Raw genomic sequence first — 26,250 nt, 5'->3', positions numbered from 1 at the left:
CTCGGATGTCTGAGCGTAATGGACTTGGTCCTCATGTTCACTTCTCAGGGCAGAAGTCATGCCTCCAAATCCAACAAGAAATGGTAAGTATATCAATTTTTAACTTTCTCATAAGTTATATATCATCTTTAGTCAGATGGGAACTAACTCTTTCTTTATATTGTTATCATTTCAGGAAGAAGAGTTGGGAAGACCGGTGAGCCTTGGTGAAGTTTTCATCAAGGTTCATACAAAACGAGATGGAACATTTGTAGACCAAAAGTCCAAGACTGTGGCTGAGGCTTATAGGAAGAACCTGGAATCCAAGTTGGCAATTCGCGGGATAGACTCAGAGACTTCAGATGGTACTTCACCATCGTTGGGGCTAACCATAGAAGAGGAGAATGAGATTTTTCTTCAGGTAAAGTCTTCGTTTTTTATTTTTGATGTGTTCTTTTATATTATGCTTTGCTTCTATAGCTTTCAAGTTGTTATTTTGTTTGATGCTTTGATGTTAATATATATGCATTGATGCTTTGATCCTTATTTTGTTTTTGCAGTCGACTTTCATAAATGAGCGAGGTATTCCTTATGGAATTGGAAGTCTTTCAGAGACACATGTCAATGGAAAGAGGAAAAGCCCAGGAAGCTCTTCAACATACAAGGGATTGGAAGAGCAGCTACAAGAAGCTCATCGCAAAATAGAAGAACAAGCGGCTGAGAACTCCAAGCGTGAAGCAGAGCAACAAGCCAAGCTGGACAAGTTATCTATGGTGGAGAAGTATTTGACTGAAACTGATCCAAAGTTCATGGATTTTTTGGCTGCAAATCAAACTCTTCCAAGTGATCAAACTCACTCTTAAGGTTTTTCTATGTCTCTTTTTTAAGTATCTCGGCTCACTCTTTTGAACTTATCTCAATGGTTAAGTATGTAACCATTTGATCTTTGTTTAGTACCTTTTGGAACAATGGTTTTATGTCTTTTTTTAAAACAATGGTATTATGTAATATAATGACTTTTTGCATTTTGCATTTGAATATTTTTTTGCTGTTAAATTGTTATTTAAAATGTAGAATGGATTCAAATTATCAGATTTGGAAGAATCTAATCGTAAAACTAGATTTTGTTTTCATTTATTGAAGCCGTCGCAATGCAGTCGTAAATCAGTCGGAATACAGTCATAAATACGTCGCAAAACAGTCGTTAAATTGCACCAAATATCATTCAATTATCGAACCATATGGTCGCCATTCAGTCGCAAATACGTCGCAACAACAGTCGTCAATCAGTCGCTAAGGTAACGACTACTTTGCGACTGATTAACTTCGTCAACATTTAGTCGTTATTCAGTCGGTATTTGGCGACTGATAGGCGACTAATTGATTTAGCGACTCAATATTAGCGACTGATGCTATTAGTCGGAACTCGGTCGTAAATTTAGTGTTAGCGACTAATTAGCGACTGTATATGAGGTCTCTAAATCTCTGTTTTCTTGTAGTGAGGTTGGCCGAAAAACTAAATCATTGAGAATGATCACTGATCAGCTTTGATTTTGATGCCGTGGTGTACAGATTAACATCTTTTCACGATTTTGTAAATAAATGAAGCTGCCGTCAAAATAAAAATAAAATAAACAAGTTATGGGCCAGCCCAGATGAACTTTCCTTTGACAAGTTCAAGAATCACTACAAGATGATTAAATCTGAGTCCTATATGGTAAAGAAAGCACCCAACAATGGTTTAATTAAGAGAATTTGTTAACAGTACATATTCACCTCATCTAATAAATGACTAAATCAAAACCACTTCAAGAACCACAATGTGTATAAACTACAACAGTTTTGTGACTAATTAAGTCTAATACGCCGGCAAGTATTCATTTTAAAATCCTTCGTAAAGATGGCTATATTGTAAAATTATTGTACCGTAGGCGTAAGATTTATTACTTTGTTTTGCCTTGAACATGAATAGAGCTATGAGGTGCCGTATAGATCCTATTTCTCATGTCGGTTCAACAACTCTTGCTACCACAGAAGGTAGAATACCAGGTAGTGATGTTCTTCTTGGGTCTTTAGAATCTAATTCATAAGTCATAACTAATTTCTACAATATTTATTCCGACAGATCAGATTTTAGAATCTTTATGTTATTTTAGAAAAGTTGTCTAAAATGACAAATTCAAATAAAAAGTTGTCTTTCTAACATCATGTCTGGGTTTTTTTAATGTTTGTCATGTACAGTATGTTAATATACTAATGTGCCTTTTTGGTCATTTCCGTTTATCCATTTAAAATAGCAAGTTGATATTAGTGATTTTTGTATTCATCACTATCAGGCTGCAGAATCAGTACAAGAACAGAAGCTTTCACAAGAAACTTTCATTCCCAGCACATTTCTGAGAGTCTACTTAAAAGAACAACAAGAAAATGTACTGGAGAAGTGATTCGTTCTTCCAAATTCTGTTTCTTCTTGATACCAATCTATACAGTGTTAAGAATAGGTACATTTTGAGGGGTTCATACTTCACTTTATCTCTGCACAGTTGTTTGGACCAACGGGTTCTCGTAAGCAACTTGATATCGCCATCACTGCAGCTTCGATGGATGCATCTTCTCCCTGTTGAGAGATGATCCTTTGAGTGTTCCTGCAAAAGGAAAAGATGGAAAGCAGCATAAGGAGAAAGCGATGATGATGATGAACTAAAGAAAAGAGAGGAAGAAAGGAAGTGTCGAAGAGAAGAAGGAAGAAGGTGAAGAGAAAAGTCAAAGTGAGTTAGTCAAAGGAAGGAGTTGGGCCACTAAGAATAATCAAGTGGGCCTACGGTTTTGGAACAAGCCCAAGTGAAGAAAAGAAGAAGAGGTTGTGTGTAAGTGTATGTTGTTGCATCATTAAGCCTAAGTATGAGTAGTTAAAGTAACAAGTAGAGTTGTTAGAAGTCCTAGTCAAAAACAGTTGTGTAAGAGAGTCTATGAGTTAGAGTTAAGGTGTAGAAGTGATGATTAGTAAAAGTAGTTAAAGAAGAAGTTCTATAAGTACTAGAAGAATGAATGTAATGAAAGAAGTGAGAAATCATGAATGAAAAGCAGAGTTAAGCAAATCGATATTCAAAAGGGAGAGAGAGAGAAGAAAACATACCTTAAAAGAGTGAAGTTCAACATGGTATCAGAGCCAGGTTGTCCTTGTGACCTGTTACAAGAAAACCAAGAAGCAAAATCAGAAGAAACCAGAAGAAAGGAAGAACAAGAAAGATCAAATGGCGATAAACCTACAGACATCTCAATCGGTGGCTGTATTTGATGGTCAGAACTATGAGTTCTGGGCTGCAAGAATGAGAACAACTCTGAAGAATAAGGAGTTATGGGAAATTGTCAAGGATGGACTCCCAGACATGTCTTCGAAGTCACCAGAAACACCAGGAGCTGACAAATCAAAGGAGACAACTAACTTGAAGACCCTCAAGACCAAAGATACCGCTGCTCTCCAAATCATCCAATATGCTGTAGCCGATACTATCTTTGACAAAATCTTCTCTGCATCCACTGCAAAAGAGGCTTGGGATCTTCTAGAGCATTCCTACCAAGGTAATGAAAAAGTAAAAATGGTTAGATTGCAATCTCTTAGGAGAGAGTTTGAAAACTTGAAAATGAAAGAAGGAGAGAAAGTTAAAGCCTATTCTGATAGGATACAAGCTATAGCAAATCAAATGAGAGCTTTAGGAGGAGAAAGATCAAACTTTGACCTGGTAGTTAAGGTGTTAGCTTCTATGCCAAAGAGTTATGCTGGTCTAGCTTCATTGATGGAAGAAACTAAGGATCTCTATACAGTCACCTATGCGGAACTGATAGGGTCCCTTGAAGCACATGAGAAGAAGTACTTTCCAGATGAAGATGAGGAGAATGGTGAAGGAGCATTCCATGCTCGATTCAAGAACCTGAAAATCGAAAACAATGAAATAGGAAACTCCAGTCAGTCAAGCTACAGAGAGAAGAGGTGGTGTGGGTTCTGTAAAAGAGATACTCACAATGAGGAGGTTTGTTATTTCAAGAATGGAAGGGGCAGACCTGACTTCAATAGGAACAGAGACACAAGGAGTTGCTTCACCTGCGGCAAACAAGGGCACTTGTCAAGAGACTGCAGAAACAAGAAAACAGAACAAGCTCAAGCGACTCAAGAAGAAGAAGATGAAGAAGAAGAAGAATATCACATGTTCTCAGCAAAACAAGAAGATGTAAGACTCTTTGAAGAGGATACCTGGCTTATTGACAGTGGTTGTACCAACCACATGACCCCCAACGAGAAGCTGTTCAAAAGGCTTGATACCAGCTTCAATGTGCCAATCAGAGTTGGTGATGGAACTGCACTAAACACCAAAGGAAAAAGAGATATCGAAGTAATGACAACCAAAGGCAAGAGGATTATCAAGAATGTACTTCTAGTACCCAACATTGCTAAGAATCTTCTGAGTGTCTCTCAAATGATAGAGAATGGGTACACAGTTACCTTCAAACGCAGAAGCTATACTATTCTGGACCGAGCTGGAAAAAGGATTGCTGAAGTAATGATGGCCAAGAAAAACTTTCATCTTCACATGCCCTTGAGTGAAGAAATCGCAAAAGCAGCTTCAAGAAAGAAGACAGAGTACGATTGTCAAAATGCAGGGTATGCTGAAGCATCGAGCCCAACAATACCATTGCAAAATCGAAGAAGAGTCTGCAACAAGAAGAGAAAAGACACCGATGATTAATGCTGAGAAACAGAAGGAGACTGAGTCCAACATAAGAGAAACAGAGATCAAGAAAACCAAAGCTGTTGCTCAAGAAGCCAAACTAACCAAGAAGGAAATCAAAAATGATTCAAGTCAGAAAGAAGAAAACTTATCTTTGAAGGAGAAGGAGCAGAAGCTGATCGACGGTATAATTGGCAGAAGCTCAAGAGGAGCTCAAATCAAACTCAACAAGAACTCTGAGAAGTCTTCATGGAATTGGTTCAAGAGATCACTGATGATTCAGGAGATAGATGGTCTTGGAGTCAGCCATCAAAACCAGAGATCAATCAACAAAAACAAGACAAATGAGAAGGAGAAACAACAGGTGCAAAGCTCAAACCAAGGAGAGGTAAAGAAAGTACCTGACTGCGAAGTACAGAAGAATAGAGGGAGCAGTGACTCCTCAGTTAAGCATCTGAAGAAAGAAGAAAGTCAAAAATCGATCAATCAGAAATTGGTTCAAGAGGGAGAACCGAAATTGAAAAGAGAAGAAGAAATTGAGTCCAAGAAAACTCAGATTGAGGAAGAGATTAAGAAAGTGAGCTTACCCAGAAGCTACGCTGATGTTCTGAAGAGCAAAGTAATGAAGAAAGAAGAACCAAGGACCCTGAACTACAAAACCCTAAGTTGGAATCAAGGGAACAACTCAAAGGCTCAAGAGGGAGTGTTGAGAGATGATCCTTTGAGTGTTCCTGCAAAAGGAAAAGATGGAAAGCAGCATAAGGAGAAAGCGATGATGATGATGAACTAAAGAGAAGAGAGGAAGAAAGGAAGTGTCGAAGAGAAGAAGGAAGAAGGTGAAGAGAAAAGTCAAAGTGAGTTAGTCAAAGGAAGGAGTTGGGCCACTAAGAATAATCAAGTGGGCCTACGGTTTTGGAACAAGCCCAAGTGAAGAAAAGAAGAAGAGGTTGTGTGTAAGTGTATGGTGTTGCATCATTAAGCCTAAGTATGAGTAGTTAAAGTAACAAGTAGAGTTGTTAGAAGTCCTAGTCAAAAACAGTTGTGTAAGAGAGTATGAGTTAGAGTTAAGGTGTAGAAGTGATGATTAGTAAGAGTAGTTAAAGAAGAAGTTCTATAAGTACTAGAAGAATGAATGTAATGAAAGAAGTGAAAAATCATGAATGAAAAGCAGAGTTAAGCAAATCGATATTCAAAAGGGAGAGAGAGAAGAAAACATACCTTAAAAGAATGAAGTTCAACACTCCCTGGTTTCAAGACAATTTTGTTAACGATTAAGAATTTAGGAAAGATTTGTTTTTTAAAAGGAGTGTTCTTTTCCCTTCTTGCCTTTTCTTTCCAGTAAAACATGTTGCCGTATTTCCCAGCCAATCGACTCCAGAAACTACGAGGTATGTCTAAATCAACCATAGCCCCAACATTGAAATTCAGTATGTTCCCTGTTTCAAATCCCATCAGTTTCCCATTAGAGATACTTGAAAGAGATTAACAATGAGGTTTGGATCATGTTACCAAAAGTCGGATCAGCCATAAAAACAATTGTGCTATCATCCACCTGCCAGAAATCCTTGATTGCTAGTACATGTAAAACTAGCTAGTATAATTTACAACTGATATGTACAACTAGTATAACTAATATGTATAATACAACTGTTAAATAGCTACTTTTAATAATGAATTAAAATTCATTATAGAGTAAAACTGGATATTTAAAAAAGTTTAATATGGTATGATTCATCTTTTTGATTTGTTTAGAGTCATGTCCGTTATTTGAACACACCTCCACCATATTACTTTCATTCCCTCTACTACTACTCATCTCTATCACCATTATCGTCTACGCACCCATCTCTACCACCATTATCGGCTACGCCTCCATCATTCACGCTCCCGCCATTCACGCTTCCGTCATTCACTTCAGATTCACTTACTCGATTACTGTCATTCACTCTACCAATCATTCACTTCATTTTCTCCGTTCACTGCATTCTCTTTATTCTCTGCATTATCCTCATTCATTGCATTATTTGCATTCACTTCATTCAATACATTTTACTATGTGGGTATATTACATTTCTGAATTGAGTAATTTGAATATATTTGGATCTTTTCATGTCTGAGCTATCAATATATTTTGCTTCGCCTATTCATAAGTTTTGCTCCACAATTTCGTAATTCGTATAACCTTGCTAAAATGGATATTTAAAAAAAAACCCTTACTATTTAGCAAAAAGTATTTTTTTTTGTAAATAAAATAGGTTGGATAAACCACCTTGGGCTACTAGTTCAGTTCTGATGCCTCCTAAACTAACACTTGCCAAATAAAATTTCTATTTTCTTTTGTTTGTAACGTCTACTTTTTTTTTCTTTTATGATCATGTAAGATAATATTATTATATTCTTAGTTCTTACTAGAGATGATTATCCAATAATAATACAATTTGGTTGAAAAGTACTTCATATATTTTATCTATTTACAATATTTTTGTAATTTTAAATGTAAAAATATTGAATTAATTTTCAAAATACAGAGAATTTTTTAAAATATTATTACAAAGTTGCTCAAACCTAAATACTTTCAATAGGAATGACGGAACTCGTATCAACCGTGTGAGATTTTGATGAGTCATGATGACCATTATTATAGGGTGATTTGCATCAATATTACTTCTGAGAAAATAAATTAAGTAACTAACATAGGAAATCAGTCAATTAAGTGGATAGCACAAGTCAAGGAGAAAAGGTATGTGGAAATGACATTACACCCTTTATTCTCTAAATCTAGATATTACTTTTTCTGACTAAGGTTGGGACCACACCAACTTATCAAGACACAGACGTTATCTGCTTTTTGGAACAATAGCAGCATAAACTTTATTGTTACTTTAGCAAACTTTAAACGTTGTTGTCGTCTAGTATTACGTGTACGAATATGTTAATTTCAAGGAGACCTTTGTGGATCAGATAAATAGCCACTAACACAACACCCATGAACCAAACATTCAAGTTTCTGATTTTTAGCGTTATGGTTCGTATTTTCTCAAGAAATTATACACGGTGTCTTTTTGCTCATATCATTTAAAATCTGAGATAGCTCTATGGAATAATTGACTATTTTCATAAAAAATATTTGTTCAGAATATGCAGTTATGTAGTAGACGACTATTTTCATAAAGAAGTTGTATCCGCCTCAGATGAACATCTTCTCATTCTAAAACTATGAGACATTATGGACGATATTTTCTATGGTTGCATCAAGTTGAAAGTAAATAGACATATACCAAGTAGTCACATATCACTTCAGTATAGACATTCTATTCAATTTTATTTTTTTTGTTTGTTGTGTTCATATTTTTATAGTAGACGACTACAAATAGATGACTATGTTTAAAATGTAGGTAGTTGTTGTTGGCCACGATGAGTATGAAGTTTACAACAGAAAAATAGGAGAGGTGTACATATCAAGTTATCGGTAACTGCTTCTTTGCAAACGAGAAGCCTATGGGAGAGGTGTATCTAGAGAAACAAACTAGATTTTGGAGATCCCTTTATGAAAGATCATTCCACCTCGTACCAACTCATGTATGTTATGGTGTCTCAGAACTACTTCCTCCATTTATACGCTGACCAGATGGTTGACCAAAGAAAATAAAGTTCTCATCCAGAGGAGAAATGAAGGTAACATAGTCAACTATTTAGTGTTTGTAACATAGTGAGCTTTTTATAATGAGTCATAGTTGACTACTTTGTGGTAGAAATGTGGTTGATCCAATTCGTTTGAATGACACAGAGAAATTTGAGGAATACGGCAAAGCTTTGTACCAGGTGTCTTGGAAGGTGTCACAATGGTAACTTTATAGCCACAATTGACTATTTTCATAGAAAATCATTAGCTCAGAGTATATGGATATGTAGTAGACAACTATTTTCATAAAAAGTTGTATCCCCCTCAGACAAACATTCTCTCACTCTGAAAGTGTGAGAAATTTTGGACGATACTTTCTATAGTTGCACCAAGTTGAAAATAAATAGACATATACCAACTAGTCATGTATCACTTCAGTATAGACGTCCCTTTTAATTCTAATTCTTTTGTTTGTTGTGTTCATATATTTCTAGTAGACGACTACTAGTAGGTGACTATGTTTAAAATGAAGGTTCGTTTGAATGACACCGAGACGTTGACTACTTTGTAACATATTTCGATTAGATAGATAGTACTCCAAATCGATTATTAGTAGTTGTCTAATTTCTCCATAAACTCTAAGTTGATTCTAATACTTAAGTAAGTATTAATAATTGTCTATCTAGATTAGATAGCTACTACTCAAAGTCAATTATTGGTAGTTATCCATTTTCGCTGACTCAAATAATTCAGGGTAGCGCTTCATTAAGTTGAACTGTTTAATGAAGGCAGATAGGTTAAGCGCCTTGATGAGAGATGATTCCTTGAATGTTTTGTTTAAAACCTTACATGAACAAGCAAATGAACAAGCATCATTTGCAGAATATCAAGCAACCCTTACAAAGACATCAACGAGTGCATCGCGAATCTGGAGAAGCACATTATTTGCAAACAGTGTGGGTTCACATTGTCGAAGAGAACACATATCCCTACAAAGGAAAAATGGCAAAAAGTTAGCTATTGTTATAACATAGTTAACTACCCATAGTTATATTGGTAGTGGGTTATATGTGCATAGTAGATATGTAGACTAACTGAATATAGAGTAGTTATTTATTGTATCTGTTATAGATGATAAGAGTAAACGATTATTAATGATTATATTCAATGTAGTTACTATTTACTCAGTATGCATAAAAAAATAGTTAACTATTCTAAATCTACAAAATCAAGAGAACCAGATATCAATAACAACAAAAAAATGGCGGAACTGTTAAGACGGATGTCGACTACTCAGATCTGAAAGCATAGATCTGGATATTTATAAGACGGATGAGAATGAGAGTGGGCTGGTAAAAAATACCAAAATCATGAATCACTAGAAATGGACTATGAGACAAACGTTTATGTGTCCAAAAAGAGGAAGAATAACGAGAAATCTAGCTGAGAAAAATTAAAATTCTAGATCCTGGAAATTAACGACGATGTATGCGGGTAACTGCGAGTAAAATCAGATAACATTCAAATTACGAAACAATAACAGAGTTGAAGTAGATGTGTCAACGACTAAACATGTACCTTTCAATATTCGCTGCGGATAAAAAAGGCGATGGTTCACAAGATTTGTCCACCATGTTCGGAGCTTTAAACCGCAGTAATATAAAGATTCGCCGTGTCAAATTCCGCTTGATCTTGACGGAAACGGGGAAGCAAGATGGATAGTCGCCGAAATAAGAGAAGAGAGGATATGTGTGTGGTAGCTAAGATCTAAGCTTGACTATAAAGGTGTGGGAAAGTAATTTGAATTAAAGTTGATGAAAAAGAAAGCTGTCAGAGAAAATGAAAATGTAAAAACTTATATGTTATCATTCTCAAGAGATGTTAGAATAGAAAAGAGTTGAGAAAGTTTATATTACTTTCCACACCATAAAAAATTTAGTTTTCAGACACATATATAATTCTCGTCGTCGCCACCAAATTTCCCATTATTATAAGGGTATAATGACTAATACAGTCACGGCACAGTCATCGCGTGAACGTTGACGGGCGGTTGATAACTTTATGTAGTTTATGTCGACAGCTCTCTGTTATCTCTCCGTTAAATGTTTCTGTTTGAAACATATTGTTCGTTCCCTTTTTAAAGTTAAGGAAGAAACTGTAAAATTTACAAAATTTTGGGGTTATTGGCATTATTCTTTTATACTTCTTTCGTCTTCTTAGTTCGAACCCTTCTAGAGACTGTCACTGAACTCTGACATGCGAGTCACCGAAATCTAGACTGGAATCGAGTTGTATAAATCGGATTCGGGTCGGGGTTTGGTTTGTAACCCGTGATTTCGAATTCTCCCTCTGTGAATATGAAGATTCCGGCGATGTTTTCGAGATTCGTCCTTAGAATTCGGAGACCAATAACCCCTGTTATGTCTCTCGATTCAATCAGAGGTTTTAGCTCGATAAACCCTAAACCCACAATCCGTGTGGCGGTTTTCTGGGATCTAGACAACAAATCACCGGCATCTTTCCCGCCTTACGACGCGGCCGTCAAGCTCCGGACCGCCGCGTCGTCTTTCGGGTTCGTGAAGCTGATGGTGGCTTATGCGAACCGTCACGCCTTCAGCTACGTTCCCGTAGAGGTTCGAGAACAGAGGAAAGAGAGGAAATTGCTGAACCAGCTGGAGAACAAGGGTTTAGTTAAACCTCCGGATCCTTACTTCTGCGGCGTTTGCGACCGGAGATTCTACACGAACGAGAAACTCATCAGTCATTTCCGGCAGATTCACGAGACGGAGAATCAGAAACGTATGAGACAGATTGAATCTGCGAAAGGACACCAAAGAGTGAGGCTTGTGGCTAAGTACTCGATGAAGTTGGAGAAGTATAAACGAGCTGCGAGGAACATTATGACTCCTAAAGAAGGTTATGGGTTAGCAGATGAGCTGAAACGAGCTTGTTTTTGGGTGAAAATGGTGAGTGATAAGCCAGAAGCTGCAGATAGAGCGTTGAAAGAACATATGGTGGACGTGATGGATAAGAGAGAAGTTGAATGTGTGGTTCTTGTGTCTGATGATTCTGGTTTTGCAGAGATTTTGTGGGAAGCCAAGGAGAGGTGTGTGAGAACAGTTGTGATTGGGGATTTGAACGAAGGGGCGTTGAAGAGAGTAGCTGATGTTGCGTATTCATGGAAGGAAGTGGTGATGGGGAAGGCGAAGAAGGAAGTTGAGAAGGTTGTGGGCAAGTGGAAGGATAGAGATGTGTTGAAGAAGCTGGAGTGGACTTATGATCCTGCTTTAGAGAAAGAGAAAAGTTCTTGCGGCGTTTGGGATTACGAGTTTGATTATGATGATGATGAGATTGAGAATGGAACAGAGGTGGAATCCGTGGAGATTGGAGATGATGGTGGGAATTGGTGGGAGATAGATAATGAAAATGGTGTTGGATCTTCAAGACATTGTCAATAACATCTTAGTGTTGTCGGGATTGCGAGTTTGATTGTGGTAATGATGATGAAATTGAGAATGGAACAAAGGTAGAACCTGTGGAGATTCGAGATGGTGGTGATTGGTGGGAGATGGATAATGGAGATGGTGTTGGATCTTCAAGACCTTGTCGATAACATCATAGCATTGTTGGGATTGGTTCCACGGAGGAAGATAGATCACTAGAAAGCTAACGAACAACTTTTATATAGTTTCTAGGGCATTAACATGGTATATAGGTTCATAATTCTTCAGGCTACAAAACAATCTTGTTGAATCTGTCGGCATATTGCATCAGTGACCGCAAAAGTAGAAGATATTCTTATTAAGTGCAGCATAGTAAGCTTTTTATCTCAGTTTCTGTTCTCCTGCAGATTCTTAAATCCATTGTTTCTTGTTCTCAGAGATTATGCAGTGATTTTAATTGTCATTCCCAAATCATCATATGGTTAAACAAATGTCTAGAGCTATGTATATTTTAGTCAGAGTAAAGCGAGTATTATAAAGATAGGTTTGGATTCACAAGATATAAGGTAACAAAATAGATTGAATTACTACTACAGAGTATATGCATCAAATTCCAAGCTAATTTTATTCTTCCGACAAGAACGAAAAAGACAATCTGAGTTTCCACAGTAGAAACAAACACCTAAACTCATGACGCTGTACATTGCCCAAAATCTACTAACAAATAAATGAAGCAAAAATCTAGCAACACAGAAAAATAATGCAGATATGTAATTGAGATAACCATGTGTTTGTCCATTAACAGTGGAGCCATTTTTCCTCGGCGTTTAACCTTTAAGCTGCCAAACTCCGAACTCAAGAGGGACTAAAGCAGAGAGAGAGAGCTCTCACTCTCACCAAGAACTCTTCTTCTTCGAGCCTGTGTAAAACCCCATGTACCATTTCACAAACTTTTTAAGACCCGTCTCAAGATCAACCGAGGGTTTATAACCGATCTCTGCTTGCGCCAACGTGATATTCGCATGAGTGAACTCGACATCCCCATTCCTCGGTAAAGGCATGATCTTTTTCTTAGCTTTCATCTTCAAAAGCTTCTCCAATATCGTCACAAGCTTAGTCACAGGAACAGGAGAAGTATTCCCCAAATTGTAAATCCTAAACATTGCAGGACCTTTCTTCTTCCCACCACTACCAGTACTCTTCTCAGCAGTATCTAACGCACCTAAACAGCCTTTCACGATATCATCAATGTAAGTGAAATCCCTAGCAACACTACCTTTATCAGGAGACTCAAACACTGTAATCGTCTTCCCTTTGAGAATATCTTTAGTGAAGAAGAAATACGCCATGTCTGGTCTTCCCCAAGGTCCATAAACAGTGAAGAATCTCAGACCCGTAAGAGATAAACCGTAGATATGGTTATAAGTATGTGCGATTCCTTCACCTGCTTTCTTCGTCGCTGCGTATAAGCTCGCCGGCTGATCCGTACGGTCTTTCTCCGAGAAGGGTACTTTCGAATTGAGACCGTAAACGGAGCTAGAAGAAGCCCAGACAATCGCAGGCTGAGGATTCGCCGATTTCGAGACTTCTAGTAGATTCACGAACCCAGCGATGTTGCTGTTCACATACGATCCTGGGTTTTGCATCGCGTAGCGAACACCGGCCTGAGCAGCGAGATGCATCACGTGTGTGAAGAGGACGACGTCGAAGAGCTTCCTGAGCAAAACGGCGTCGTTTATATCGCCTTCGACGACGAAGACTCCTGATCTCTCCAAAAGCCCTTGCCTTGCTCGTTTCAGCTTTGGATCGTAGTATCGATTGAAATTGTCGAGACCTAGAACCCCATCGCCGCGTCTCCGCAGCGCGATCGAGACGTGGGTACCGACGAATCCGGCGGCTCCGGTGACTAGAACCGTTAAACCGCCGCGGGACCTAGGACGAGCGGATTTCCGGACTTGTTTCTCCCAGTGAGAACCGCCGTATTTAGCGGCGGAAACGGATGAATCGTAGAGATTCCGGCGAGAAGGAGACGGCGGAGGAGATAAGACGAGGTAGAAGAGGAAAAGAGCGAGGAAGAGCGAAGCCCAAAGCGTGAGTTTCGAGAGGCGGAGGTAACGGTGGTGGTGGAGAATCCCGTACGGCGGAACTTTATCGGTCTTGTACTTTCCGGGAGTGGAAGGAAGATCGTCAAGGTGAGACATTTCGCCGGAGAATTGAGAAATCGGAGGAAATGGCGATTAGGGTTAAGGGTTGTTGGTTTGTAGAGAGCAAAAAACTGAGAGGAAGTCAAAATGAGGATTTTCCGGGAAAGAAGAAGAGACGATCTTTTGTGCTTGTAATTATTATATGTGGATGGATTAATCGATTCTGATAAAAAAAAAAAGAGAGAAAGTTATATACATAAATTTTTGTTCAATCTTCAAGTCATGGTAATAATTTAGATGTCAGAGATTATAATAAGATTCATTCATCGTATATAGATTGCGTTTCAAGGTAAACGTGTTTTTTAGATTGTTGACATCTGTATTTGTATCGCATCCTATAACGATCATGCATGTACATTTTATACAGATCACATACGCTATAGTGATTTTTTTTTTTTGAAAGAAGGGTGATACTGTATTTTTTTCTATACGCTATAAACTATAGTCCATATTTTTTTTGAAAGACTACTGTATTTTTTTTCCTTATGAAACTATTAATATGTACAATATTTTCTTTTTTTATACGTAGTTCCACCTTTGCGGTTATAGATCCTTCCGGGAACATTTTGTGAGTTTTATAGTTTTTCGTCTATTATTTTCTTTCGATTTAATTAATCGTTTCAAGAGTTATCACTTTCAATTTTAATTTCCTTTTCTATATTTCCCGTATATTGGATTTGGTTTCTAAAAAATTTTGGTTATCGGTATTATGTATTAAAACTATATTCTACCATATATTCCTATTTAAAAAAAAAATATTTAGACAGACGAAAAAAACCACCAAATAAAATGAATTAGTGGTTAAATATAGGGATTGGTTCTATGTTCATAAATCGATTCCTCGTGGAAGGAATGTTTTACTATCATGTTATAAGATATTAGTAAAAACAGTTCCAAATCATGGAGGAGATTAAGGCCCAGACTCGAATCTCTCTTATAATTAACAAAAAAAACAAAAAAAATATGCATCATTCAAAACAACTATTTATGTATTTATATATACTTTGCTACTTGAAAATTCGATGATTAAATATTTACATTTTACATTGCAATTAGAAAAAACTTTGGAGCATTTTTAATGGTTTGGTTTACCATAATAGAAGTAATCTTATAATAAATTAAATTTTGCTTTATTTTTGTTTATGATTGTTATGTCTCACCTAACTGTAGTATTTTCGATATTGGACAAAAATTTATGGTTTTAAAACTTTTATAGCCATTCATTTGGTAAGATTTTCAAATCTTACAATACCAAATAATCTTGCAACTTTGATATCTATCCACTTATAGTTAATATATCAGAAACTTGATTGCATTATGTCAAATGCTTTTGTAGGGTAAAATGTATCAACTCGTTTACTGCAAAATATTGATCACGCCATATCCAGTTAATTTGTAATTACTCCTGTTAGATTAGGATATTGAAATTAAGATCGACCGCTTATTAATTAAACATCTAAAGTTAAGTAACCAGACTGGTAGAGGCGTAGAGCCAAACTGGCAAGGACATGCTTTTATTTCAGAGAAACATTGCTAGTCAGAAGACTCAAAACTCTAAGCAGAAGTATATATTGGAGTCTTGACGAAGAAACCTTAATATTCTTTGGAGTCTTTATCCATCTGTTTTGTTTTTGGTTAACAACAAATTATTTTAATCCTTCTATCTATTATTCCTTTGAATCATGCAAGACCGAAGAAACATGTTATATTAACCTGCTTTTTTTTGTTGTTTCATGTTTGGATTAGTTTTATCTAGTATATTTTTTTTTTCAGCGTAGAAAATTCAGATACAATATCAAAACATATCATTATATATATTTTTTTCTTCTACCCAACTAATACATCGCATGTGGCTAGTCGGAGAAATGATCCGAGAACCATCCTCGACCAGCTCGGTATGATTGATTTGAAAAAAAAAAATCCTCTTGTTCAGACTCGTTTTGCAAGACTATCCATCCGAACATTTAGACTTCTATGGATATAAGATAGAGTGAATTCTGAACAGCTCTCTCAAAGAATACGAAAGGATTTCTCCTCTGTCATAAAGGACGACCAATCTGCTGGAGATCCAAGTATGCTCATAAGGTCCGAACAATCGGTCTGAAAAAGAACTATCTCGGCGTGAAGAGCCGAGAGACTTCTGCGATATCCATGTAGTCCAAAAATCTCATTTTCCCTGCCATCCTCCAAACTCCATCCGAGGCCGCTAACAGGTCCGTGATTGATCCAAGAAGCATCAATCCGGTATATCAGGATTTGCCGGTCTTCAGGAAAGGATATCCGAGGCGGAGGTGGGACCATCTTCCTAATGTCTGCGACATCGTCTTCTTCGGGTTGGTTCGCGATACTCCAACTTTCTGCTTCCACCTTTGCATGGAGCCAGGTATCTTCCGGGAAAAATTCTTTCCCGTTGAAGCTTTTGTCGTTCTTTGCTTTCCAAATAAACCATAGGATCCAAGGATATACATCTTTCTGAGGATCTGTCATGCCTAACTTTTCGTTTCCCAAAAGAGAAAGCTCATATTTTGATAAATAGAGGTACTCGGGAAGAGACCCAGAAGGGACAGAAAGTTCGATAACGCCCAGACTTGTAAAGTCGGGGGACATTAAAACAGTAGGTAGTTTATAGACTCCTCTAGATCCCCACAACAGGGGCAGCGCTTGTCAGAGCCCAAGTGTCGGTAGGTGAGGTTCTGGCAGGTAGCAACGCACCCTGATAAAGATTGCCACATAAAATGTTTCATCTTTCCAAGTGTACGAACTTTCCATACATGGCTTTGAAGGGCTATGATACTCGGTTCTCTCTTTCTAGCTTCCCGATCTAACTTCGTCCTTCTAATCAGATCATATCCCGACTTAACCGAGTAAAGTCCTGATTTAGAGTGATTCCATGCATATCCATCCAAAGTACAGTTACGGCTAGGTCTCAACCCAAGGATGAGAGGGACATTCTCAGGTTAGAAAAATTCTCTTAAAAGGGTAACATCCCACTATTTTGTATCTTGACGGATAAAAGAGTATACCAATAAACCCGGATCCCGGAATCCGATCTGCATGGCAGCTCTTGCCAGCCGATCTCTAAGATCTGGAATCCACGGTTCACTCCAAACTTTCGTGTTTAGATCCAATCCAATCGTCTTTCTTAAGCCCATCTTCAGGAACAGTTTGCGGCCATAATACTCCGCCACCCATAAGATGGTGAATAAACGTTCCAATCCTCTAAAGGATCAGATTGTCTGTAATACCTGCCTCTTAGAATCTGAGCCAAGAGAGATGAGGGGTACTGAATAAGTCGTCATAGCTGCTTAGTTAGAATGGCTAAGTTAAAGTCTTGTAAATCTCTAAATCTGAGTCCTCCCATGGGCAATGCAGATTTTATCCTAGAAAATCCAGTGTATCCCACTGCTATTCTGCTTTGAGCTCCACCAAAAATTGGCAATGGCACTCTACAATTTATCAGTCACTCCATGAGGTAATAGAAAGCATGACATGACGTACATAGGAACAGCTTATGCAACCGATTTTATTTGAATTTCTTTTTCACCTTTGGAAAGAAGTCTTGCAGACAAACTATTGACTCGGTTACTCAAGCGGTCATGGACATAAGAGAACACTTTCTTCTTCGATCCACAAATTTGTTCTGGAAGACCCGATACATACCCATGTGATGCGAGTGTAAACGCGGGGTTTGTTGTTTTTCGTTTTACTAAGCTTCAGGTTTTAAATTTATAACTCCTAAATGTCTGCAAGTGCACAGATGTGCGCTGTAGTACTTAGGGTATCGATCCACAGAGACTTAGTTGTTTCAGTACAAATTCACTGCAACGCTTAAATCAGATTAGAACTAAACAGGTTTTGGTTTTGGGTTTTTGGTTGTCACTAAATCTAAACTAGAAAGCTAAGCAAGTAAAAGCAAATAAAAACGAAAGCAAGTGCAAGCAAGTAAAAATCGGTTATGAATGAAAGCAAGTAACAAACGAATAAAAGCAGAATAGAAATCTAAGGTTGTAAGCAATGAAAGACAAACGTTGGGCATCAAGGGGTATTCGCAGGGGTTCATGGACTAAGCTATGTCGATTTTAAACAAGTGATAAAGGTAATCAAATACGTATGTTCTAGAACTCGAGGCACAGAAGTATGAATAGCCTACTTTCGCAGCACTAAACAACTATCTCTCGCAACCCTGATCAGTAGGTTTCCACTCTGATCCTAGAAGGGAGAAGATGTAATAGCAAAACAAGACTCATCAATATTCACAACTCAACTACAGGTAGGTTTCCAGTCCTATAGAAGAATTGCTCGTTTCACCATAGTTCAGACAATCAATGAAAGCTTTCGCAACACATCATATCAGATCGGCTTCTAAGTGGCCAGCAAAGAATCACACAGTAAGATTAAAGGCAAACGAAGAACATCTAGAAGATTAATAATCATAAATCTATCGATTCATAAGCAAAGACACATGAAATTCCCTTTGAAAAATTCTTTTAAACCCAACTGGGTAACTACTCAAACATATTGTAAACAATCATCACAGAGTATTGAAAGTGCAGGAAATTAATAAATATAAGGAAGAAAAACGAAGAACGGAGAAGCAGATGGAGGCGCGATGTCTTCCTCCAGCGGCGGCTCCTTCTTCTGATGTGGCGGCCTCCTCTCTAGGGTTCCACACGAAATCCCTCTCTCTCTCTCTCTCTCTAAGTTATCTAAGTTTCGGTCCCTCCTCTTTAGGGTTTAGGGGTGGTTCTGGACACTTAGGGCTTCAAAAATAACGAAAGGAATTGATCTGGGCTTTAATTAAGTCGTCGGGAAAGTGAACGACCAAAGTCCGCGGTCGCGGTGGCTCTACCCGCGGGAAAATGGGTGTTGGCCGCGGTCCTGGCTCGTGGTCCTCTTCCGGAACTGCATTTTCTGTCATTCTTGCATCATGATTATCTCAAGATCTAACCGTTGGATTGTCTCCAAACCAAGTGCATTAGAAAGCTGGTTGGACCCTCTATGTTGTCTCAAATTTTGGGGTGATCAGACGGTGAGAAAGTCTTCATCGCTTTTCATACTTCTGACGGTCTGCATTTATCCAAAATTGCTCATTTGTTCCAAATTGCATATCTTTTGCCCTAGTTTCCTGTAAAGTCTTTTGAAACTCTAAAACATTAAAAACACTTTAAAAACATTGAAAACAGAGTTAAAACACCTTCATAAGACACAATTATGATCCATAAAATTGGTCAAAATACGGTGTTATCACCATGTCACGTTCTGTTGATATTCCAATGGCATTCTTTTTACCTTGTTTTAAAATTGGGTCCACTCTATTCCTGAATATGATGGATGATTTGCCTAGGTTGAGTTTTTGTCTCGAGGCCGATCCATATGTATTAATAATCTTGAAAACCTCGGCTCCCTGCTGGATATCCACTCTACAGAAGAAGAGGCTATCATCAGCAAAAAAAAGGGTATGAAACCGGTGGACTCGCTTGAGCTACTTTCAGCCCAGAAATACGTTTTTCCTCCTCTGCTCCATTGAGTAGTGAGATAAGAGCCTCAGTATGTCCATGACCATGTCGCCCTCTGTTGATATTCCGATGGCATTCTTGATACCTTGCTTTAAAATTGGGTCCACTCTATTCCTAAATATGATGGATGATTTGCCTAGGTTGAGTTGTTGTCCCGAGGCTGATCCATATGTATTAATAATCCTGAAAACCTCGACTCCCTGCTGGATATCCGCTCTACAGAAGAAGAAGCTATGAGAAGGTGTGAAACCGATGGACTCGGTTGAGCTACTTTCAGCCCAGAAATACGTTTTTCCTCCTCTGCTCCATTGACTAGTGAGATAAGAGCCTCAGTGCACAGAATAAAGAGAAAGAGAGAGAGCGGATCTCCTTACCGCAATCCTCTTGATGGAATGATTTTTCCTTCGGTTCGCCATTTATAAGGACTTAGTATGAGACCGAGGAGATGCAGAACATCAAGAGTCTGATCCATCTCTCGAAGAATCCTAGCTTGATCATAAGGGCTTCAAGAAAGCTCTATTCTACCCGATGATATGCTTTACTTATATCTGTCTTGATGGCCATGAAGTTTCTCTACAAACGGTGTTGGTACGGAGGGTATGGAAATTTTTTTGTGCCAACAGAATGTTATCAGTAATAAAACGCCTAGCCATGAAAGCCGACTGATTTTCTGAAACTAAGTTTGGTAATGTTTTCTTTAGTCTTTTACATATAAACTTTGAAATAATTATATAGCTTACGTTACAAAGACTAATTGAACGGAATTCTGTCATTGCTTTTGGCTTCTTTTTTTTTTTGGATAAAGCATATATTAATCTGATAACATATCATTATATTCTATGCACTCCTATTTGGTCAGTCCAAATGATGTTATGTTTTAAATCTATTTGAAAACTTTGTGATTGGGCAACTCAAAAAACTACATTCACTCTAAAAATATTAGTCAGATAGTAAAGCAGGAATTACTATCTAGTTATTAAATATATATATATATATATATATCAATATTTTTCTACATTTTATACATAAACAATATTGACACCATGATAAGATTGATATGAATAGGTTGAAGTAGTGAACTCAGATAATGACACCTTGGTAATATTATTAAACACAGCTACTCATCCATTTAATAATTAATTTGGACAGTTTTCATACATTTTAAGTAAATATTTTTTGTTTTAAATAAATCCTTAGACAGATAAGTTGTTTTTTTGGTATTATCTTATATACATATTTTTTTTCATTCATTTTGACGACGCTATAACTTAGGTATTTTCTATATTTTAAACCAAAAAGATTTATTTTGAAACAATTCTAAGCAACATTTGATTTATATATATAAATATAACCTCCTCCTAATTTAATACATAGGGGGATAGCCAATTAGCGTCTTCACTTTTCTAAGAACATTTGATTTGATGTTTAAGTTTTTCTTACCCTACTTTTTTCTCTTAGTTTTTATCTTTATGTTAAGTTTCCTTTGTTCGGGCCTTTGTTTTCTGTGTTTGAACTATGTTTTCGGGGTTTCTTATTTTTTGCCTGCTTTTGTAAAATCTCAAAATGTATCCTTCATTGTTTTAGTAATATAATTCCATATGACAATTTTTGTTTGGTCTTCCTGTGCGCACGTTGCATTTATAAAAACATGCATTTAGCAATGGTATATACAGTTGTATTCTGATGACTGAGATACTCATTCTCAGTTTTGTAAACTTTAATAGTGGTCAAGTGCAAACATCATATAAAAATCAGTTAATCGTATATCGACTTGTTGCATAAAATCAATGGACTACACTATTTAAGTTTATACTTGCTAACAAATATTGTGTAAATGAGTGACCGTAAAAAGAAAAGAACATGACTTGTTTTTTAATCTAAGTTAAGGGAATTGTGTCTCTAAGAAAGTTTCAAATCACATGAAACCTAAAAAAGAATCTACCAACTTAACCAGATTTCTCATGATACATTTATCAAGATTCGGTTGCAAGCAATTAATTATGTCATATGGTCAAAATCAAAGTTTATGCATTGGAAAATAAACGTCAGACGTAAAAGTTAAATAGCTGTTTGATGTTAACTTTTCAATATCTTAGTAGTATAATTTCAAATTAGCTTGTTGATTGTTACATGCTTTTTCATTCCAAATCATCTAATATATAAATATTGATCAAGAAAAGGTTCTTTATCACTGAAACAATGTGGTCCTACTTAATGGGCCTTTCTCAAAATTAGGTTGGAACTAATTTGCATGCATATCTAAATTTTAAGGCCCATTTTATCCGCTACTGTAGTCTCTACTGCCGCTGCATATCACAGTGAAGGCTCTACAAGCCGATGAGATTTTAATTTTCATTATCGTCATTATAGATAAAGATTTCTTATGATTTTGGATAAATATCAGCCAAATAATAACTCAAATTACACAGTCAAAAACTCATACTTGTTATAAATATATTGATTATACATTTGTAATTGCTTTCTCTCCAAGCTACTTAGATACTAAGTATTCATTCCCCTTGGATCAATTTGTTTCTAAGTTTCTAAAATTTTGTCTCCAAACTTCTCCACTATATATAGGTGAGCTTGGCTTTGTAAATATGATAATCTAGTGAGAGAAATAATAAAATATCTTGATATTGTTCTTCATTCTCTAACTCTCTCTCTAAGTCTTTCTTCTTTACATTTTAAATATATACAAACGCATTTTCAAAGTTATATTTCACAACACGTTATCAGCACGACGTTTTACTTGCTTGTTCGTATACAAAAAACAAGAATCAAACGGAATAATCAAAGATGAAGAACCCACAAAAATATTTGAAGACAATGCTGCTTGTGTCGCCCAAATTAAAGAAGGTTATATCAAAAGCGACAGGACAAAACATATTCCTCTAAGATTTCTTTTATATACTCAAGAACTCGAGAAAAACGGAGAAATAATCTTGTTTGCTGTATACAAATGAACAAGGAGATGATTATGTTGATAACATGTTAAAAACAACTTCAGGAATACGTTCATATATATGTGAATCTAGTGAGAGAAAGAATAAAAAATCTTAATATCGTTCTTCATTTTTTTAACTCTCTCTTTCTAAGTCTTCCTTCTTTATCTTTTACATATATACGAACGCATTTCAAAAAAAAAATTTTCACAATACTTTTGATTTTCCTATGCAAGCACCTCCATATTTATATTTCTGTGGTAGTACTTTGTTATTGATTCCGGCGAGTCCGTGTGTCTTTCTTACTGGCCCGATTCATAAAACATATGAATGAGCCATGTGCTCATCACTTTGCTGTAGTTTTACTGATCCCAACACTAGATCTGGCGCTGTGGTCTGTGGCACAATACATCTCGTATTCAAAATTTCTTTGACTTTATTGAATGACCTTTAGGCCTAAAGGTCACATGATTAAATAATGTTTGAGACAAAACTAAAACTAATATTACATATTAGGATTTTGGAACTTAAGAAATTATGAGCTTTTGATCTAGAACCTCTTCATAATTCAAAAAAAAAAAACCTAGACTTCATCTTCCATCGTCAAAGATAAGATTCCTTTTTATTATTCGTAGGTTAGATAATTTATTTTATGAAACGATTTGTCTATTTGCGATATCGTGTGGTGACATACTTATTAACTGAGCTCACTTGTTTCCTTTTTTCTATATAATACGATAACTCGTATGATCTTGATCTACACTCATTAAAGCAACAACAACCACCAAAAAGAAAACCATACATGCATGGATCAAAAAAATCTTTTATGCGTGATTTTTCTCATAGTCACCGCCGGTTTAATCATATCTTTCACTTCCACTAACTTCTCTCACGCGCCGTCGTCCACGACGGGGCTTCTTGACTGTACCGACTCTTCCTCTTCACCTCTATGTGCATCAAGAAACTTCCTTTTCAACAAACCAAAACGACTTACCCCTAAAAAAGATCCTAAACCAAAACCCAAAAACCATGACCACTCCTCCGATAAACCAAACCATCCTCTGGACCCACTCACGGTGGTCGAAATCAACAAAGTCAGGTCAATCCTCTCCTCTCACGCGCTCTTCTCCTCACGTGCACCACACGCGTTTCACTCCATCGTCCTTGAAGAACCTGAGAAGAATCTCGTTATAAGCTGGGAAAAAGGAAACCCACTTCCTCCGAGGAAAGCTTCCGTCATCGCACGTGTTGGTCCCAACACGCACGTGCTGATCGTTGACCTTTCTTCTGGTCGGGTCGATTTAGAGGATACTCCGGTTCGTGTCTCGGGTTACCCGATGATGACTCTAGAGGAGATGAACGAAGTCACGTTCGCACCGTTCTCAAGCGCCGATGCCAACCGTACGATTGTTTCTCGTGGAGTTAATCTAACGGATGTGAGTTGCTTCCCGTTATCAAGTGGTTGGTACGGTAAAAAGGAAGAAAATAAAAGGGTTATTAAAAGTCAGTGTTACTCATGCCAAGGTACGGCTAATTTCTACATGCGACCCATCGAAGGTTTAACTATTCTAATCGATTTAGACACAAAACAAGTGATTGAGATAGTTGATACTGGTCCAACTATACCAATACCCGGTTCAACCAACACCGAATACCGCTTCCAAAACCTAGCGACGACGACCGACAAAACAAGACTTCTCAACCCGATATCGATCGAGCAGCCACGTGGTCCAAGCTTCGTGATCGAAGACAACCATTTAGTGAAATGGGCAAATTGGGAATTTCACTTGAAACCTGACCCGAGAGCAGGTGTGGTTATATCACGTGTTAAAGTACACGATCCGGACACACAACAGACACGTGACGTGATGTACAGAGGGTTCGTGTCGGAGCTTTTTGTTCCGTACATGGATCCATCAGACGCGTGGTACTTCAAGACTTACATGGACGCAGGTGAATACGGTTTCGGGTTACAAGCCATGCCGCTTGTACCGCTTAACGATTGTCCACGAAACGCAGCGTATATGGACGGCGTTTTCGCAGCAGCTGATGGAACGCCGTTCGTGAGAGAGAATATGGTTTGTGTCTTTGAGAGGTACGCCGGAGATATTGGTTGGCGTCACTCGGAATCTCCCATTAGCGGTTTACCGGTCAGTCTTTTTGCTTCTCTGTTTTTAGGGTTTAAATTTACATAGAAAAAAAGTTTGGGGGTTAAAGTAAGTAAATTGAAAAATTTGATGGTTTTAAGATTTTTTAATTGAGCAGATAAGGGAAGTGAGACCAAAAGTGACGTTAGTGGTACGAATGGCAGCTTCGGTAGGTAACTATGATTACATCGTTGATTATGAGTTCCAAACTGATGGGCTTATAAAAGCTAAGGTACCTTAATTACTACTTTATGTCATTTTCCAAAGATTCCTTAAGTTCCGTAGAATATTCATTTTTGTCACAAACCACACAAATGTATGGACAATGGCTAGGTTGGACTTAGTGGAATACTAATGGTGAAAGGGACACCATATCAAAACAAGAATCATATAAAGAAAGATAAAGAAGGGAATGAAGAAGAGCTTCACGGCACGCTTCTATCTGAAAATATAATCGGAGTGATCCACGATCACTACGTCACTTTCTACCTTGACCTCGACGTCGATGGCACGGACAATTCCTTTGTTAAAGTGAACCTCAAGAGGCAAGAGACCGAACCGGGTGAGTCACCGAGGAAGAGTTACATGAAAGCGGTTAGGAACATTGCAAAAACTGAAAAGGATGGTCAGATTAAGCTTAGTATGTACGATCCATCGGAATTCCACGTCATCAATTCTGCTAAAACCACTCGGGTTGGTAACCCCACGGGCTACAAGATCGTGCCTAGAGCCACGGCGGCTAGTTTGCTTGACCACGATGATCCGCCACAGAAGAGAGGAGCTTTTACCAATAATCAAATTTGGGTCACTCCATACAATAAGTCTGAGCAATGGGCTGGTGGTTTGTTCACTTACCAAAGCCATGGTGATGATACTCTTGCAGTTTGGTCAGACAGGTGATTAATTGTAAATTTTAAATATATAGTTGATATTTTGATTGCTTTAGGTAATTGATGTAACATTGGTGCTATGCAGGGATAGAGATATAGAGAACAAGGATATAGTTGTGTGGTACACACTTGGCTTCCATCACGTTCCATGTCAAGAAGATTTTCCAATAATGCCCACAGTTTCTTCGAGTTTCGATTTGAAACCCACAAATTTCTTCGAGCGGAATCCAATCCTTAAGGCCGCTCCAAACTTCGAACATGACCTTCCGGTTTGTGGAGCTGAATCTGTTTCTGCTTGAGAAGAGTAAACCATGAATTAAACTTTTGGATCTTCCATAGATTCAAGGTGCTCTATGTCAAAACACTGTTGAATTATTATTATGGGGTTTAAATTAGTAATCACATGTACATATGTAGAAACCAAAACCGCCTTGTACCATGAACAAGTGGAGTAATTGAATAGGTTCCGAATAAACAAAGACTTTCTTTGAAAAATTAACTATCAATATAAACTAGGACCTATAATCTTTAAGAAATTTATACCCCAATATTATATATAGTTTAAAAAATTTAAAACAGAGCCTACAAAATAGTTAAAGATGACTTTGATAAATGCATATATACATGTGTATGTTTATATAGGAGGATCAATTACTGTGGTCGTATGATCAGTTCTCTTTGTAAAAAAGGAAAAAAAATAATAATAGAAAAAATCTTCTTTCACAAAAGAACTTGAAAATGAATATATATCTTATTTTATAAAATATATCTATATAC

At 37.3% G+C, this 26,250-nt stretch overlaps 5 protein-coding genes across 5 annotated transcripts; 2 read left to right on the top strand and 3 right to left on the bottom strand.

Moving 5' to 3' along the window:
- Positions 1 to 2,280: 2,280 nt before the first annotated feature.
- Positions 2,281 to 6,664, bottom strand: LOC112085247 (thylakoid lumenal 15.0 kDa protein 2, chloroplastic-like). Its single transcript, XM_024154441.1, has 4 exons — positions 6,532 to 6,664; positions 6,216 to 6,278; positions 6,033 to 6,142; positions 2,281 to 2,596 (listed from the first exon to the last, which is right to left on the bottom strand). The coding sequence occupies exons 1-4, from the start codon at positions 6,662 to 6,664 to the stop codon at positions 2,504 to 2,506; spliced, it is 399 nt and encodes a 132-aa protein (XP_024010209.1). The 3' UTR covers positions 2,281 to 2,503.
- Positions 6,665 to 10,579: 3,915 nt separating this feature from the next.
- LOC18014417 lies at positions 10,580 to 12,177 on the top strand. Its single transcript, XM_006396721.2, has 2 exons — positions 10,580 to 11,696; positions 11,855 to 12,177. Exons 1-2 carry the CDS (start codon positions 10,686 to 10,688, stop codon positions 11,939 to 11,941), a joined length of 1,098 nt encoding a protein of 365 aa, XP_006396784.2. The 5' UTR covers positions 10,580 to 10,685; the 3' UTR covers positions 11,942 to 12,177.
- Positions 12,178 to 12,294: 117 nt separating this feature from the next.
- On the bottom strand, positions 12,295 to 14,130 carry LOC18014416 (UDP-glucuronate 4-epimerase 5). The gene has a single exon (XM_006396720.2). The coding sequence runs from the start codon at positions 13,970 to 13,972 to the stop codon at positions 12,665 to 12,667; it is 1,308 nt and encodes a 435-aa protein (XP_006396783.1). The 5' UTR covers positions 13,973 to 14,130; the 3' UTR covers positions 12,295 to 12,664.
- A 1,855-nt stretch (positions 14,131 to 15,985) lies between these two features.
- On the bottom strand, positions 15,986 to 16,462 carry LOC112085246. The gene has a single exon (XM_024154439.1). It carries the CDS (start codon positions 16,460 to 16,462, stop codon positions 15,986 to 15,988), a length of 477 nt encoding a protein of 158 aa, XP_024010207.1.
- Positions 16,463 to 23,194: 6,732 nt separating this feature from the next.
- Positions 23,195 to 25,965, top strand: LOC18014415 (primary amine oxidase). Its single transcript, XM_006396719.2, has 4 exons — positions 23,195 to 24,586; positions 24,702 to 24,815; positions 24,917 to 25,479; positions 25,559 to 25,965. The coding sequence occupies exons 1-4, from the start codon at positions 23,243 to 23,245 to the stop codon at positions 25,770 to 25,772; spliced, it is 2,235 nt and encodes a 744-aa protein (XP_006396782.1). The 5' UTR covers positions 23,195 to 23,242; the 3' UTR covers positions 25,773 to 25,965.
- Positions 25,966 to 26,250: the final 285 nt, after the last annotated feature.

Source organism: Eutrema salsugineum, unplaced genomic scaffold (assembly GCF_000478725.1).
Source record: "Eutrema salsugineum unplaced genomic scaffold, Eutsalg1_0 scaffold_3, whole genome shotgun sequence".
NCBI classification, from domain to species: domain Eukaryota; kingdom Viridiplantae; phylum Streptophyta; class Magnoliopsida; order Brassicales; family Brassicaceae; genus Eutrema; species Eutrema salsugineum.
The sequence above is the reverse complement of the archived record's forward strand: the minus strand, read 5'-3'. Positions and strand labels throughout refer to the sequence as shown.

What these genes read in the sequence shown, in the direction of transcription:
- LOC112085247 (XM_024154441.1), bottom strand. Translation starts at nt 6,664, where the DNA reads ATGATTGGTAGAGTGAATGACAGTAATCGAGTAAGTGAATCTGAAGTG. An exon ending in TGGGTGCGTAGACGATAATG is followed by an intron (nt 6,279 to 6,531) that starts GTGATAGAGATG and finishes TACATGTACTAG; the next exon opens with CAATCAAGGATTTCTGGCAG. An exon ending in TGTTTTACTGGAAAGAAAAG is followed by an intron (nt 2,597 to 6,032) that starts GCAAGAAGGGAA and finishes ATCTCTCAACAG; the next exon opens with GGAGAAGATGCATCCATCGA.
- LOC18014417 (XM_006396721.2), top strand. Translation starts at nt 10,686, where the DNA reads ATGAAGATTCCGGCGATGTTTTCGAGATTCGTCCTTAGAATTCGGAGA. An exon ending in AGATTGAGAATGGAACAGAG is followed by an intron (nt 11,697 to 11,854) that starts GTGGAATCCGTG and finishes AATGGAACAAAG; the next exon opens with GTAGAACCTGTGGAGATTCG.
- LOC18014416 (XM_006396720.2), bottom strand. Translation starts at nt 13,972, where the DNA reads ATGTCTCACCTTGACGATCTTCCTTCCACTCCCGGAAAGTACAAGACC.
- LOC112085246 (XM_024154439.1), bottom strand. Translation starts at nt 16,462, where the DNA reads ATGACAGATCCTCAGAAAGATGTATATCCTTGGATCCTATGGTTTATT.
- LOC18014415 (XM_006396719.2), top strand. Translation starts at nt 23,243, where the DNA reads ATGGATCAAAAAAATCTTTTATGCGTGATTTTTCTCATAGTCACCGCC. An exon ending in ATGGGCTTATAAAAGCTAAG is followed by an intron (nt 24,816 to 24,916) that starts GTACCTTAATTA and finishes GACAATGGCTAG; the next exon opens with GTTGGACTTAGTGGAATACT. An exon ending in CTTGCAGTTTGGTCAGACAG is followed by an intron (nt 25,480 to 25,558) that starts GTGATTAATTGT and finishes GGTGCTATGCAG; the next exon opens with GGATAGAGATATAGAGAACA.